At 31.0% G+C, this 18,003-nt stretch overlaps 3 protein-coding genes across 6 annotated transcripts in view; all 3 read right to left on the bottom strand.

The window, feature by feature from the left end:
• Positions 1–3,241: 3,241 nt before the first annotated feature.
• LOC113562843 lies at positions 3,242–6,279 on the bottom strand. The gene is made up of 2 exons (XM_026973439.1): positions 4,478–6,279; positions 3,242–4,403 (listed from the first exon to the last, which is right to left on the bottom strand). Exon 2 carries the CDS (start codon positions 4,201–4,203, stop codon positions 3,400–3,402), a length of 804 nt encoding a protein of 267 aa, XP_026829240.1. The 5' UTR covers positions 4,204–4,403; positions 4,478–6,279; the 3' UTR covers positions 3,242–3,399.
• An 823-nt stretch (positions 6,280–7,102) lies between these two features.
• Positions 7,103–9,521, bottom strand: LOC105282269. The gene is made up of 2 exons (XM_026973431.1): positions 8,860–9,521; positions 7,103–8,784 (listed from the first exon to the last, which is right to left on the bottom strand). The coding sequence occupies exons 1-2, from the start codon at positions 8,975–8,977 to the stop codon at positions 7,280–7,282; spliced, it is 1,623 nt and encodes a 540-aa protein (XP_026829232.1). The 5' UTR covers positions 8,978–9,521; the 3' UTR covers positions 7,103–7,279.
• Positions 9,522–11,230: 1,709 nt separating this feature from the next.
• LOC105282267 overlaps positions 11,231–18,003 on the bottom strand; it is a 32,257-nt gene continuing 25,484 nt past the window's right edge. For 2 of the 4 annotated variants that reach the window (XM_026973427.1, XM_026973428.1), the window contains 2 exons: positions 17,054–17,253; positions 11,231–12,995 (listed from right to left, as the gene is read on the bottom strand). In XM_026973427.1, coding sequence (XP_026829228.1) covers positions 11,464–12,995; positions 17,054–17,168 — 1,647 coding nt within the window. In that variant the 5' untranslated portion in view covers positions 17,169–17,253 and the 3' untranslated portion in view covers positions 11,231–11,463. Of the gene's footprint in view, positions 12,996–13,069; positions 14,261–15,430; positions 16,978–17,053; positions 17,254–18,003 lie in introns of those variants that run through there. The other 2 variants (XM_020032628.2, XM_026973429.1) reach the window with 2 other exon arrangements.

Here is an 18,003-nt window from a genome sequence, read left to right as displayed (position 1 = left end):
GATGGCCTTAAGCGGGGTCTACAATAAGAATTTAAGGCGTAAGATTTAAGAAATTGACCAATCACAATCGAATATAAAGAGAATGATCTACTTTGATTGGTCAATTTCTTAAATCTTACGCCTTAAATTCTTATTGTAGACTCCGCTTTAAGGCCCACACACAAATTCCGTAAGCCGTACGTAAGGATTCGACCAATCGCGTTGCTCGATTCGGCCGTCCGTAACCGAATCGAGCAACGCGATTGGTCGAATCCTTACGTTACGTCTTACGGAATTTTGTGTGTAGTCTCCCCACCACTGCGATCAGCGGTCTATTCTTATATCGATGGGAATTCCCGCCATTTGTTTTCACTCTCCCATCCTTTCTTCTTTTGAGTTCGTTATATTCCTTCAGAGTGCGTTTTATGACTTGTGGAATTTTGTTGATGTCGTGAAGAGGAAGGTGATCCTACCGACATGGCGACATGTCATCGATTTTGATGGCTCAGTTGCGTGTGGCTGAAGATCTGTTGCACGTTCAGCAAAGGCAGCTTGTGGTCCAGCAAGAACAGATTCTGTTATTACAGAGGCTCATTCCTCATTATCCCGTTCTTCAGGTGCCGCGTCCACTAATTGTAAGTCGCTCTATTGCTTGGATTGTTTTGTACTATGAGTACACTGTGAAGTTCCTAAAAGACTACGGAGTTAGTGTGCTGGTATTTTTCTCTCTCTTCCTCACATACGTGCATACATAAAATTTGTACATTTGTATTACAGGCGGGGTGCTTCATTGTTCGAATAGAAACAATTGATTATGATACCATTGGAAAGTAATCATTCAGACTTCAAGGAAATTTAATTATAATGGGAATTAATAAAAACAGTCTAAATGTGCAACAGCAAAGTAATTAAAAAGATTACAACTTCAGAAATACATAGAAGTATAATTTGTTTTAACAGTTTTGTGAAGATCTCTAAGGGTACGGTCAAAGTCACGCTGCGAAACGCTTCTAGACACTTTCTATCCTTCTTCTCATTTGACAGAAGGAAAAGGATAGAAAGTGTCTAGAAGCGCTTCGCAGCATGACTTTGACCGTACCCTAAGATACTTATAAGGATATAGATTTATATATATTTTTATGTACATTGAGATACATTTATAGATTTATAAATAAACAGAGCGTTTCTCTTCATCATTTATTTGAACTTATGAATTTTGTACTGAATTGTACAATATTTGCTTTTCTTCTGGATTTCTGTACTGTGATTTACACATGGTCTCTCCAGACTCTGATGCAACTGATTTTTTAAAATCCTTTCAACATCATTTCTCAGTATCTCATTTTTCAACATTTTTTGATGAATAGTTGTGTTATGTAGTTTCAACTATGATTACAAAACATTTCAAGGTACTAGCACGTCTGCATTATTAGGTTTGACATTGTGCTTATGGATAGTGCTAAAGCTTGTCATCTAAGCATGGGTGCCATGAGAGCAAGGAGGGGCAGGTGCCCTCTCGAATTGAAAACTACATAACTTACTATATAACTTTTAAATATTATATAACTTAGAAAATACAATTTCATAAATAAATAATACACATAAATTATATATCTGATGAAAGTTCGAAATTTAGAAAATTTTCCTTGTTTTTACTCGAGTTTCCTATCTTTAGAGGGACCTTAAGGTTTTGTCCTCCCTTGAATTTTTTTCCGCGGACGCACATGCATCTAAGAAGTCATTTACAAAAAAAAAGAAAAAAATGATTAGTTTTAACATTAAATGTAATAATACTTCATAATGAGACATAATTCTTCAATTAATGAATTAAGCTATTCTGCAAAGAAATGAACTAATTCAAATTTAAAAAAAGACAAATTATAAAATATTTCTATATTTAAGTAGGTTATAATAATAAAGTAACACAGTATTAAGAAAGAAGAGACTGATTACAAGACAATTCATGTTCTGATAACTAAACAATGTTGATTAACTATGAGTTATCTAATCTTTTGTTAAATGACACTTTGTTAACTTATTGTACATATATTACCATTTATTCATTGCAGAAATTATAACTATATATTTTATTTCATTTTCTTATCCTTTCTGTCTCTCCTTGCAATTAATAATCTTTGAAACTGAAAACAATGGATAAAACAATATTACAATTTTTGGTAAATAATAATATATGATAATATTATATAATTATGATAATATAATTTTTATTTGATGAACATTATTAAGTACTTCCCACTAACTAAATTACATTATATGCTTGAATGTATTATACATATGTCATGCTATACAATAGGATATATAATAAAAGAATACACAACAAATATACTGCAGTGATAACAAAATCAGCTTTTATTAATATATCATAGAATTAAAATTTCATCAAAGATTTTTCTAAATATATCTAAACCTCTACACAAGTAAGCAAATCAAAATTCATCTAAAAATTTCTCTCTTCAAAGCAATTACAAATATATCAATGATATCACCTTTATATATAGACATTATTATGTTATTATATACTACTATGATATTGAAAGACATCTTACATTATACATATCCATTATACATATAATATGATATATTATGTACTTGTAATAAGATATTGTATTTATCCAAAAATATTAGACTATGATGGAAAAAAAATATATATATATCATATTAGAAACCGATATGTATATATATGTATATATATATATATACATCTATACATATAATATATTTATCTATATACTTATGCATATATGTATATAATACAAAAGAAAAAAGTACTTATCCACATGTTTTTATATCAAAGTAACAACAAACTAAATTTGAGATTTTACAAATTGTTCGTCTATAGTCAATACTCAGTAGATTAGTCATGATTTTGCAAAAAGAATCCTGTCCCAAGTAACCTTACTTTTACTTTATTTAATCAGTTTTTAAGCAAGTCAGTTCAGCGTAATACTTTTCCCAACATTGTACGCAATTTTTAACATATTCAAGCACTTCCGTTTTTATTTCAGTAAATGGTTTTCCAGCAATTTCTGCATTCTCCATCATCATGTCTATAACAGTGCCACAAGAAATGAACATATCCGTATACATGTATAATAGTAACAGTTCTTTATATGGCTTAGTTAGTACAAGAATATCCTTTAACATCTGCACTCGCCGTTTGTGCATTTTTATACGCATACTTCGGTCTGGCTCAAAGCATTCTAAATACTTATATGTTAATGCGATATTGTATCTCATACTTAAATACAAAAACGTGTTTCCTGTCTCCGAAAAATATGCCTTAACTTTTTCATGCCATTTTATAGTATGCAGGAAAATTGCTTTAGCATCACTGAGATTTGACACAATGTTATCAGTGACTTGACTGCCGATATCCTTTATGCGTTCGTCCGGGCTTTCTCAAGTAAATATTGGCTCCGCAGATTTCGTGGACTTGATAGAAGACGTTGATCTTGATGTATCTGCTTCCTTAGTTCTGAACTTTTGGAACAATTTATGTTTCAAGTGCAACAAAAGCATATTGCCATACTTAGCCCATCCGTAATCGAGGCGCGTTCTTAAACTACAGTACTTCATACTTATATCCTCATCTTCCGGCAACCGTTTGGCTTCCTTCGCGGCGTTGAATTCGTTTTCATATTCATCCAATATGTATTGTGTAGCAGCAAGATAATTCCTAGCATCACTGAAGCGATATTTATCTAGAAAGTATATGTAAAAAGAAGTTGTGGGAACAGCCCACATGAGACCTTCATTTAATACATCTGTTGACACCACTGTCCAACGATCCATTAAAAAGTTATGTATAGGTATAACGTCAAATGGATCCCATGCACCTAATTCACAAGTTATTGTGTGCTCTAAAATGTTTGAAAACAATGTCATCATGGAATTTATATCAGTGCTTCCAGGCTCTTCAACGTCGAGACTAACTGACAGTGTGACGAAAGTCATAGGAAATGAATTCAGCTGTGTTGTGTACTCAAGGTAGAAACCGATTGCTTTATGTGAAAATGGACAACATTGCTTTGGTTCCTTCAGTTTGACAAAAATGTATTCCAATTGCACAGTTGCTCTCATAACTATCAAAATAGCTCTGCGATTCAGTTCTTTTCCATTTAACAATTCTAAACATCTCTTCAAGTGACTTCTACCACTGCGTAATCTCTTCTCTTTCGCGTAAGAATTGTACAGTATACCCATGTTGCAGTAAGACGTTGCAAGGGCTATAATATCGTTGAACTTTGTTTCACCCTCGGTTACTTTCTTATATAAATCACTCAACCTGTCTTATAAGACTTTCAACGTTTTACGTAACCCTTCAGAAAACGTTTTATTCTTATGTGAAGAAGCTGCGTCGTATGATAATTGTAACGTCTCGTAAAAATCGCTGGTAAAGTCCTCTGCAAGATATAAACACATTCTGTTATATTGATACTATACAGTCTATCCTAAATAGATAATTTCTATATATTACCAGGTTTATTATGTGACTGTTGTAAATACAATGTATTATGGCATAATTGCATATAGTCATAAAATTCACACTTTATATCTAATTCTGCTTGCTGTTGTTGTGAAGAAGCTTCCGCCATAATTATCAGTTAAATAATCTTTGTCAAATCACTATAGCGAGTTTGTTAAATGTATATAGTATTAATTGCAAGTAGAGAAATTCCAAAATGTAAACTTCAGCGTCAATAGGTTCGTAACGTTTAACGCTAAAACAGTAGTTAGATCACTATACGTGCAAAGAATTCGAACTCGTCAGATGATCTCTGCGGTGTGGCTATCTAACATCCTGACAGAAACATCCTTTCTGTAAGTACATATACACACGTGTCATTGCCCAATGTTGTGTTATTCTTACTGGCCTTGGTTGGACAGACTAGTTTGTTCTAAAATGTGACTGATGTTAGGGCAATCGTGTAACAATTTAAACATTCCGATTATAACGCAAAAATAAATTATAAATTGAAATTGAAAAATTTAATGATTTAACCAATGAGATACTTATGCAATATTATTTATATGATTATCAATTTATTATTTATAGAACATTAAGGTACATTCTGCATATAAAGTATGAATGTTTTATGTTTTCTTGTTCTATGCAACGTTTAATTGTGCAAATAATATTATTGTAGTTGTGAAAAGAAAAATATAATAAACAAATTATATGTTATTGTAATAATAATGATATAATAATGAAATAATAAATGTCGCTTATACTTCTTGTATATAAATTATATATATTTTAGCGACATGATGTTGCAATTATGTCGCTAAATTGATAAATACGTGTAAAATTTTAATTTTTTATAAAATATTATTAACTATTTGCGCAATTTATTTCTAAGTAGGTCTTAAGCAAAACAGCAACATTATGACAACTAAATTATAGAAGTCTTAGTAGAAGAAATTGATGATGTAATAACTTTGGTTTTAAACAAAGATGATATGGAGAAAGCAAGCCAAGGTAATATTTAATGTAATCCGTATTTTTGTCCACTGCAATTTGCCCTCCACGTGATTTTTCTGCCATTAGTATGGAAGACAACGTCTGCATATATTATTTAGAGATATATGTTTTCAACTCGTCTTCATCTTCATTTTCGCTGTCGCTCGATTCGGACCTGCACTTTCATCGTTCTTCTTCAAAACCATCAGCGAAGGCATCACTATTACTGGAATCCGTTTTATGACGTTTTGTCGCGCGCGACTGAAAATGTACGCCATGCATTTATTAGCGCACAGACTGCGCAACAGTAATGCAGTCTTTGCGTTTCATGCGCAACTCGGGACGCACCCAATATTTTTCTGCGGGTGCCCATGCATCTAAGAAGTCATTTCAAGAAAGAAGGAAAAAACCATGATTATTAGTTTTGACATTAGGGCTGCGTTCCAATATTTACTGTCAGCACTGAAACTCTATAGTTTATGTCACTTACACTATAGATTTTCAGTAACTGACAGTGAATATTGGAACGGCAGCCAATATGTAATAGTACTTCGTGATGATGAGACATCGTTATTCTTCTGTTAACGAATTAAGCTGTTCTTCTACAAATAACTGAACTAATTTAAAAAACGACGACTTATAAAGTATTTCTATATTTAGGTATAGGTATGATAATAAAATAACACATTATTAAGACAGGAGAGACCGATTACAAGAAATTTCATGTTCTAATAACTAAACTTTGTTGATTAATTATGAGCTATTTAATCTTTTGTCAAATGACATTTTATTAAATTTATTGTACCTACATACTATTTTATTATTATTTATTTTTATTACAATTTATTCATTGCAGAAAATATAACTATATATTTGGTTTCATCTTTTTATTATCCTGTCTCTTTTTGCAATTAATAATGTTTGAAATTATGAAAACAATGGGTACAAAAACATTACAATTTTTGATAAATAATAATATTATATAATTATAATATATAATTTTTAATTGATTGAATAAGTATTATTAATAAGTACTTTCCATTAACTACATTACATTATGTGCTTGAATGTATTATAATATAATATCCCTATATAATAGGATAGATAATAAAAGAATACACAACAAATATACTGCAGTAATAACAAAATCAGCTTTTATTAATATATCATAGAATTAAAATTTCCTTAACGATTTTCCTAAATATATCTAAAACTCTACGTAAGTAAGTAAATCAAAATTCATCTAAAACTTTCTTTCCCCAAATTATAAATATATCAATGATATCACGCTTTATACATAAACATTATATTGTATACTATGGTATTGAAAAACATCGTACGTTATACATATTCGTTATACATATATAATATGATATATTACGTATTTATAATAAGATATATATTGTACTTATCCAAAAATATTAGAAAATGGTACAAACATATATATTATGTATATACATAATGTATATACATAATTATGTATATACATAATGTATATACATAATTATGTATATACATAATATATATGTTTGTACCATTTTCTAATATTTTTGGATAAGTTCTTGTTTCTTTTGTATTATATACATATATACATAAATATATATATATATATGTTTCTTTTGTATTATATACATATATATATATATGTATGTATGTATGTATATATGTATATAATACAAAAGAAAAAGAACTTATCCACACGTTTTTATATCAAAGTAACAACAAACTAAATTTGAGATTTGTAAATTGTTTGATGTCTATAATCAATACTCAGTAGATTAGTCATGATTTTGAAAAAGAATCCTGTCCCAAGTAACCTTACTTTTTCTTTAATTTAGGCAGTTCAGCGTCCGCATTGTAATAGTTTTCCCAAGATTCTACGCAATTTTTTACATATTCAAGCACTGCCGTTTCTATTTCAGTAAATGGTTGTCCAGCTATTTCTGCATTCTCCATCAGCATGTCTATAATAGCGCCATAAGAAGTGACAATATCGATACATATGTATAATAGAAACTGTCCTTTCAATCCCTTAGCGAGTATAAGAACATCCTTTAACATCTGCACTCGCCGTTTGTGCATGTTTATACGCATACTTCGGTCTGGCTCAAAGCATTCTAAATGCTTATATGTTAATGTGATATTGTATCTTGTAGTTAAATACAAAGACAAGAACAAAGTGTTTTCTGTCTTCAAAAAATATGCCTTACTTTTTTCAAGCCATTTTGTAGTATGCACGAAAATTGCTTTAGCATCTCTGAGATTTGACACATATTTATCAGTGACTTGACAGGCGATATCCTTTAGGCGTTGGTCCAAGTTTTCCCAATTAAATGTTAATGGCTCCGCAGATTCCTTGGGCTCGATAGAAGACGTTGATCTTGACGTATCTGCTTTCTTAGTTCGAAACTGTTGGAACAATTTATATTGCGAGTAAAGCAAAAGCATATTGCCATACTTAGCCCATCCGAGCTCGAGATGCATTCTTGTATCAGAATACAGCGTACTTATATCCTTATTGTGTAGCAAACGGTTGGGTTTCTTCGTAGCGTTGAATTCTCCCTCAGATGTATCCAATATGTATTGTGTAACAGCAAGATAATTCCTAGTATCACTGAAGCGGTATTTATGTAGCAAGTATACATAAAAAGGAGTTGCTGTAATAATCCACATAAGACCATCAGTTACTATATCTGACATCACTGTCGCGCGAACCATTAATAAGTTATGTATAGGTATAATATCAAGTGGATCCCACTCATCCAACGCACAAGTCTTTACGTGCTCTAAAAGGTTTGAAAACAACGTCATCATGGAATTTATATCTGTGCTTCCAGGCTTTTCAACGTCGAGACTAACTGAAAGTGTGACGAAAGGCATAGGAAAAGAACGCAACTGCGATGTGTATTGAAGGTAGAAACCAATCGCTTTATGTGAATATGGACAACATTGCTTTGGTTCCTTCAGTTTGTGAAAAATGTATTCCAATTGCATAGTTGCTCTCATAACTATCAAAATAGTTCTGCGATTCAGTTCTTTTCCATTTAACAATTCTAAACATCGCTTCAAGTGACTTCTACCACTGCGTAATCTCTTCTCTTTCGCGTAAGAATTGTACAGTATACCCATGTTGCAGTAAGACGTTGCAAGAGCGATAATATCGTTGAACTTTGTTTCGGATACTTGCTTATCCAAAACACTCAACCTGTCGTCTATGACTTTCAACGTTTTACGTGATCCTTCAGTAAACGTCTTATTTTTATGTGAAGAAGCTGCGTCGTATGATAATTGTAACGTCTCGTAAAAATCGCTGGTAAAGTCCTCTACAAAATATAAACACATTCTGTTATATTGATACTATGCATGTCTATCCTAAATAGATAATTTCTATATATTACCAGGTTTATTATGTGAGTATTGTGAACACAATGTATTATGGCATATTTCCATATAGCTATGCAATACAGGTTTTCCATCGAATTTTGCTCGATATAGTTGTGAAAAACCTTCCTCCATAACTATCCAGTTAAATAATCTTTGTCAAATCACTCAGCGAGTTTGTTGAATGTATATAGTATTAATTGCAAATAGAGAAATTCTAAAATGTAAACTTCAGCATGAATCGTTTCGTCACGTCTAACGCTAAAACACTAGTTAGATCACTATACGTGCAAAGAATTCGAACTCGTCAGATGATCTCTGCGGTATGACTGTCTAAAATGAGATACAAACATCCTTTCTCTAAATACAAATACACACGTGTCATTGCCCAATGTTGTGTTATTCTTATTGGCTTTGCTTAGACAGACTAGTTTGTTCTAAAATATGACTGATATTAGGGCAATCGTGTTACAATTTAAACATTCTGATTATAACGCAAAAATAAATTACAAATTGAAATTGAAAATTTTAATGATTTAATCGATGAGATACTTATTTAATATTACAATGTAATATATATTGAACAATTAATATTAATTTACATTTTGCATATAAAGTATGAATATGCAAAGTTTAATTGTGCAAATAATATTATTGTATTTGTGAAAAAGAAAAATATAATAAACAAATTACATGTCATTTATTGTAATAATAATGATATAATAATGACGAAATAATAAATGTCGTTTGTATTTTTTGCATATAAATTATATATATTTTAGTGACATGATGTTGCAATTATGTCGCTAAAGTGATAATTATATAAAATATATTATGTTTTGCTTAAGTAGTACTTAAGCAAAACAGCAACATTATGACAACTAAATTATAGAAGTCTTAGTAGAAGAAATTGATGATGTAATAACTTTGGTTTTAAACAAAGATGATATAGAGAAAGCAAGCCAAGGTAATATTTAATGTAATCCGTATTTTTGTCCACTGCAATTTGCCCTCCACGTGATTTTTCTGCCATTAGTATGGAAGACAACGTCTGCATATATTATTTAGAGATATATGTTTTCAACTTCGTCTTCATCTTCATTTTCGCTGTCGCTCGATTCGGACCTGCACTTTCATCGTTCTTCTTCAAAACCATCAGCGAAGACATCACAATTACTGAAATTCGTTTTATGACGTTTTGTCGCGCGCGACTGAAAATGTACGCCATGCGTTTATTAGCGCACAGGCTGCGCAATAGTAATGCAGTCTTTGCGTTTCATGCGCAACTCGGGACGCACCCAATATTTTTCTGCGGGTGCCCATGCATCTAAGAAGTCATTTCAAGAAAGAAGGAAAAAACCATGATTATTAGTTTTGACATTAGGGCTGCGTTCCAATATTTACTGTCAGCACTGAAACTCTATAGTTTATGTCACGTACACTATAGATTTTCAGTAACTGACAGTGAATATTGGGAACGGCAGCCAATATGTAATAGTACTTCGTGATGATGAGACATCGTTATTCTTCTGTTAACGAATTAAGCTGTTCTTCTACAAATAACTGAACTAATTTAAAAAACGACGACTTATAAAGTATTTCTATATTTAGGTATAGGTATGATAATAAAATAACACATTATTAAGACAGGAGTGACCGATTACAAGAAATTTCATGTTCTAATAACTAAACTTTGTTGATTAATTATGAGCTATCTAATCTTTTGTCAAATGACATTTTATTAAATTTATTGTACCTACATACTATTTTATTATTATTTATTTTTATTACAATTTATTCATTGCAGAAAATATAACTATATATTTGGTTTCATCTTTTTATTATCCTGTCTCTTTTTGCAATTAATAATGTTTGAAATTATGAAAACAATGGGTACAAAAACATTACAATTTTTGATAAATAATAATATTATATAATTATAATATATAATTTTTAATTGATTGAATAAGTATTATTAATAAGTACTTTCCATTAACTACATTACATTATGTGCTTGAATGTATTATAATATAATATCCCTATATAATAGGATAGATAATAAAAGAATACACAACAAATATACTGCAGTAATAACAAAATCAGCTTTTATTAATATATCATAGAATTAAAATTTCCTTAACGATTTTCCTAAATATATCTAAAACTCTACGTAAGTAAGTAAATCAAAATTCATCTAAAACTTTCTTTCCCCAAATTATAAATATATCAATGATATCACGCTTTATACATAAACATTATATTGTATACTATGATATTGAAAGACATCGTACATTATATATATCCATTATACATATAATATGATATATTATGTACTTATATAATAAGATATTGTACTTATATGCCAAAAATATTAGAAAACGATTTATACATATATGTGTATATATATACATATATACAGAATATATTTTATGTACATAGTTATGTATATATGTATATAATACGAAAGGAAAAAGTACTTATCCACACGTTTTTATATAAAAATAACAACAAACTAAATTTGAGATTTTGCAAATTGTTTGTCTATAGTCAATATGCAATACTCAGTAGATTAGTTACAATTTTGCAAAAAGAATCATGTCCCACGTTAACTTGCTTTTTCCTTACTTTAGGATGTTCATTGTACTTTTTACTTTAGTCAGTTTATCCTTCGCAATGTTATACTTTTCCCAAGATTCTACGCAATGTTTTACATATTCAAGAACTTCCGGTTGTATTTCAGTAAATGGTTTTCCAGCAATTTCTGCATTCTCCATCATCATGTCTATAATAGCGCCATAAGAAATAAACATATCCATATAAAACTTTAATAGAACCGCATATGGTGCATATCCCTTAGTGAATACTATGATATCATTTAACATCTGCACTCGCCGTTTGTGCATTTTTATACGCATATTTCTCTCCGGTTGAAAGCATTCTAAATACTTATATGTTAATGTAACATTGTATGCTGGAAATGTATACGAAAACATGTCTCCTGCCTCCATACAACATGCCTTATTTTTTTCATACCATTTTGTAGTATGCACGAAAATTGCTTTAGCATCTTTGAGATTTGATACATATTTATCAGTGACTTGACTGGCGATGTCCTTTATGCGTTCGTCCACGTTTTCCCAATTAAATGTTAATGGCTCCGCAGATTCCTTGGGCTCGATAGAAGACGTTGATCTTGATGTATCTGCTTTCTTAGTTCCGGACTTTTGGCTATAGGACAAGTTATATTTCGAGTGAAGCAAAAGTGCACTGCCATACTTAGCCCATCCTTGATCAAGATGTACTCTTAGATCATAGTACTCTGTATCTATATTTTTATCTTCAGGCAAACTGTTGGCTTCCTTCGTAGCGTTGAATTCTTTCTCATATTCATCCAATATGTATTGTGTAGCAGCAAGATAATTTCTAGCATCACTGAAGCGTTTTTCATGTAAACAGTATGAATAAAAAGCAGTTGTGATATTAGTCCACGTGACACCTTCAGTTAATACAGTTGTTGACATTATTGTCCACCGATTCATTAAAAAGTTATGTATAGGTATAAGATCAAGTGGATCCCACTTATTCAATTTACAAGTCTTTACGTGCGCTAAAAAGTTTAAAAACAACGTCACCATGGATTTTATAGTGTCTGTGCTTTCAGACTCTTCAACGTCGAGATTAACTGAAAGTGTGACGAAAGGCATAGGAAACGAATTCAGCTGCATTGTGTATTCAAGGTAGAAACCAATCGCTTTATGTGAATATGGACAACATTGTTTTGGTTCCTTCAGTTTGTGAAAAATGTATTCCAATTGCATAGTTGCTCTCATAACTATCAAAATAGCTCTGCGATTCAGTTCTTTTCCATTTAACAATTCTAAACATCTCTTCAAGTGACTTCTACCACTGCGTAATCTCTTCTCTTTCGTATAAGAACTGTACAGTATACCCATGTTGCAGTAAGACGTTGCAAGGGCTATAATATTGTTGAAGTTTGTTTTACCTTCCGTTACTTGCTTATTCAAATCACTCAGCCTGTCTTCTATGACTTTCAACGTTTTACGTGATCCTTCAGTAAACGTCTTATTCTTGTGTGAAGAAGCTGCGTCGTATGATAATTGTAACGTCTCGTAAAAATCGCTGGTAAAGTCCTCTGCAAGATATAAACACATTCTGTTATATTGATGCTATACAGTCTATCCTAAATAGATAATTTCTATATATTACCAGGTTTATTATGTAACTGCTGTAAAAACAACATATAATTGCATTCTTTGATATAGGTATGCAATATATCCTTTACATCCTGTGATTGTCCTTGATGTTGACACGAAGAAGCTTCCGCCATAATTATCAGTATATTAAATAACCTTTGTCAAATCACTATAGCGAGTTTGTTCAACGTATATGGTATTAATTGCAAATGGAGAATTCCAAAATGTAAACTTCAGCATCAATAGGTTCGTCACGTATAACGACAAAACACTAGTTTATAGATCACTATACGTGCAAACAATTCGAACTCGTCAGATGATCTCTGCGGTGTGGCTGTCTAACATGTGACACAAACATCCTTTCTCTTAATACAAATACACGCGTGTCATTGCCCAATATGATCTGTTTGTGTTATTCTTTCCGACCTTTTTTGGACAGACTAGTTTGTACTAAAATGTGAACGATGGTAGGTCACAATCATATTACAACAATAATTTAACAGACAAAGTAGTTTACACCGATTGTTTAATACACGTATCAAATATAATAACTAACTAGTACATTCGCGTTTTGTCATTGGCTGATTAGCTCAAATGTATTAATTGATACGCGTATCAAACGATCGGTGTAAAATACGCTATTATTTACGATTACATTATGACAAATAATTTTAATAAGTACAACATTTAAAAACCTACACAATAGTTAAGAAATATGTTTAGAAATTTGATTCTTTTTGAAATGTATTCTGGCAGTCGATTTGAAGGATTAGTATTGCAATTCTTATTTGTATCATAATTTATTTAGAAAATATTTGACTATTAAAAATGTAAATATTATGATGATATAATAATGAATTCCAATTAAGGACAGTGGAGAACATTTATTGTACATTGGTTACAACAACTCAGAGATTCGTCAGATTCTGCCTTCGAGCCTCCCTCTTTTTATAAACCTCTCGCGTTTTCTCTCCGCCAGACTTTCCGTAAATTCGCCTCGCAACTAAATAAATAACAAATTTGACTGCTTGGCGACCCTTTGACGAAACACTTTTCAAGAAAATTCATGTTCGTATAACTAAACGTTATCGATTAATTATGAATTATCTAAGTATTTGTCACATGACACTTTGTTAAATTTATTGCACATGCATATTTACTATTTATATTTATTGCAGAAATTATAACTATATATATTTTGTTTCATCTTTTTATTATCCTTTCCGTCTCTTTTTGCAATTAATAATCTTTGAAATTGAAAACAATGGATAAAAAATATTACACATTTGGTAAATATTAATAATATTATATGATAATCCTATTCTAAAAAAGGCGTGTTAACTTCGTGAAGACGTGAAGTTCTTTTTTATCGAATATTGAGGCCTCTTTTCCGCGACGCTGATTGGTTCTCTCGCTTGGCTCGAACTTCGTGTGACTTATTGAACTTCGTATTGCGAATGTCAGAATGTCATAGTGGCTGTCAGTGCGGTTATATTGACAATTTTATTTATTATTTCTTAGGAACGTGAAAACGGCAGCTGTCAATTCTGTCAAATTTGTATTGATGAAACACGATGAAATAATTAAATAACACCTTTAACGCCTTTTTTAGAATAGGATTTGTGTTATTTATTATATAATAAATAATAGATGAATATTATTACTCGAAAATTGAAAAATAAAAAATAAAAAAGCGCGCGCCTGTGTTGCTATAGTATTATACAATGATGAATATATAATTTTTATTTAATAAGTATTAATATAAGTACTTTCCACTAACTAAATTTAATTATCTTGAATGTATTATATGCCATGCTATACAATAGGATATATAATAAAAGAATACACAACAAATATAAAGTGATGACAAAATCAGTTTTTATTAATATATCATACAATTAAACTTTCCTCAAACTTACTTTTCGTAATTATATCTAAAACTCTACATAAGTAAGGAAATCAAACTTCCATCATCTAAAAATTTCTTTCTTTCAGACAATTTTATAAATATATCAATGATATCATCTTTATACATAAACATTATATTGTATACTATGATATTGGAAAACATCATACATTATACATATCCTATATATAATATGATATATTATGTAATTATAATAAGATATTGTACTTATATGCCAAAAATATCATATTAGAAAATGATATATATACATGTATGTAGATATATATTTATGTATATATGTATGTATAATACAAAAGAACAAAGGTACTTATCCACACGTTTTTACATCAAAGTAACAACAAACTAAATTTAAGATTTGTAAATTTAATTGTTTGTCTACAGTCAATACTCATTAGATTAGTCACGATTTTGCAAAAAGAATCATGTCCCAGGTCAACTTCCTTTTTCTTTACTTTAGTCAGTTTTTACTTTAACTTTTACTTTAGTACTACATTTCAGCAGACAGATTGCAAAAGCTTTTCAAAGATTCTACGCAAGTTTTTACATATTCAAACACTTCCGTTTCTATTTCAGTAAATGATTTTTCAGCTATTTCTGCATTCTCCATCATTACGTCTATAATAGCGCTACAAGAAATGAAGATATCCATGTAAAAGTTTGATAGAAACAGTGTATGGTCTGTAGATCCCTTGGCGACTACACAAATATCCTTTAACATCTGCACTCGTCGTTTATGCATTTTTATACGTATATTTCTGTCTGGCTGAAAGCATTCTAAATACTTATATGTTAATGTGACATTGTATGCTGCATCTATATACATAAACGTGTCCCCTGCCTTCAGAAAATTTGCCTTATTGTCTTCAAACCGTTTTGCAGTATGCACGAAAAGTTCTTTAGCATCACTGAGATTTGACGCAGTTTTATCAGTGATCTGACTGGCGATATCCTTTATGCGTTCGTCCAAGTTTCTCCAAGAAAATGTTGGCTCCGTAGATTCCTTGGACTTGATAGAAGACGTTGATCTTGATGTATCTTTCTTAGTTCTGGACTTTTGGCTATGGAACAATTTATTTTTCGAGTGAAGAAAGAGCATATTGCCGTACTTAGCCCTTCCTTGATCGAGATGCATTCTTAAATCATAGTAAATCTTTCTATCCATAGTTATATTTTTATCTTTAGGCAAACGGTTGGCTTCCTTCGCAGCCTTGAATTCTTTCTCATATTCATCCAATATGTATTGTGTAGCAACAAGATAATTCCTAGCATCACTGAAGCGACATTTATCTAGAAAGAATGAATAAAAATCAGTTGCGGTAACAGCCCACGTGACACCTTGATGTAATACATCTAATTCATCTAACATCACTGTCCACCGATTCATTAAAAAGTTATGTATAGGTATAAGATCAACTGGATCCCATTCTATAAATTCACAAGTTATGTGCTCCAAAAGATTTAAAAACAGGGTCATCATGGATTTTATAGTGTCTGTGCTTCCAGACTCTTCAACGTCGAGTCTAACTGAAAGTGTGACGAAAGGCATAGGAAATGAACTCAGCTGTGTTGTGTATTCAAGGTAGAAACCAATCGCTTTATGTGAAAATGGACAACATTCCTTTGGTTCCTTTAGTTTCTGACAAATGTATTCCAATTGCATAGTTGCTCTCATAACTATCAAAATAACTCTGCGATTCTGTTCTTTTCCATTTAACAATTCTAAACATTTCTTCAAGTGACTTCTACCACTGTATAGTCTCTTCTCTTTTGTGTAAGAACTGTACAGTATACCCATGTTGCAGTAAGACGTTGCAAGGGCTATAATATCGTTGAAGTTTGTTTCACCTTTGGTTACTTTCTTATTCAAATCACTCAACTTGTCTTCTATGACTTTCAACATTTTACGTGATCCTTCAGTAAACGTCTTATTCTTATGTGAAGAAGCTGCGTCGTATGATATTGTAACGTCTCGTAAAAATCGCTGGTAAAGTCCTCTGCAAGATATAAACACATTCTGTTATATTGATGCTATACAGTCTATCCTAAATAGATAATTTCTATATATATTACCAGGTTTAGTATCCAACTGCTGCAAAAACAACCTACGATTGCATAATTTCATATAGTTCTGCAATACATGCTTTGGATTCCATGCTTGATCTGCATGTGAGGAAGCTTTCGCCATAATTATCAGTATATTAAATAACCTTTGTCAAATCACTATAGCGAGTTTGTTCAACGTATATGGTATTAATTGCAAATGGAGAATTCTAAAATGTAAACTTCAGCATGAATCGTTTCGTCACGTCTAACGATAAAACACTAGTTAGATCACTATAAGTGCAAACAATTCGAACTCGTCAGATGATCTCTGCGGTATGGCTGTCTAAAATGTGATACAAACATCCTTTCTCTAAATACAAATACACACGTGTCATTGCCCAGTATTATCTGTTTGTGTCATTCTTCCCGACCTTGTTTGGACAGACTAGTTTGTACCAAAATGTACTCACTGACTGATATTAGCGCCATCATGTTACAACAATTTAATCATTGTGATTATAAACCAAAAATAAAGTATGAAGTAAAATTGAAAAATTTAATGATCTTACCGATGAGATACTGCAATATTACTATTTATTATTTATAGAACATTGATTTAAATTCTGGAAATGTTTTATGTTTTCTTGTTCTATGCAAAGTTTAATTGTACAAATAATATTATTGTATTTCTGAAAAAGGAAAATATAATAAACTAGTTCAAATTACATGTCATTCATTGTAATAATAATGAAATAATAAATGTCGCTTATATCTCTTGTATATAAATTATACAGGGTGTCCCGGGTTTTAACCGACAAACTGCGGGAGCATATTCTACTAGTGGAAATAAGAAAAAATTCTTATATCGAGTTTGCTTAGAAATGCTTTATTACAAAGTTATAAACCAATATTGAAAAGAAATATGAAATAAGTAACAACGGAACATAGTGTAGAATTTGGAAGGTCGAAGATGTTTA

Source organism: Ooceraea biroi, chromosome 10, assembly GCF_003672135.1.
Source record: "Ooceraea biroi isolate clonal line C1 chromosome 10, Obir_v5.4, whole genome shotgun sequence".
NCBI classification, from domain to species: Eukaryota; Metazoa; Arthropoda; class Insecta; order Hymenoptera; family Formicidae; genus Ooceraea; species Ooceraea biroi.
This window is presented reverse-complemented; position numbering and strand designations above follow the sequence as displayed.

What these genes read in the sequence shown, in the direction of transcription:
- LOC113562843 (XM_026973439.1), bottom strand. Translation starts at nt 4,203, where the DNA reads ATGGGTATACTGTACAATTCTTACGCGAAAGAGAAGAGATTACGCAGT.
- LOC105282269 (XM_026973431.1), bottom strand. Translation starts at nt 8,977, where the DNA reads ATGGAGGAAGGTTTTTCACAACTATATCGAGCAAAATTCGATGGAAAA. An exon ending in ATACTCACATAATAAACCTG is followed by an intron (nt 8,785 to 8,859) that starts GTAATATATAGA and finishes TATATTTTGTAG; the next exon opens with AGGACTTTACCAGCGATTTT.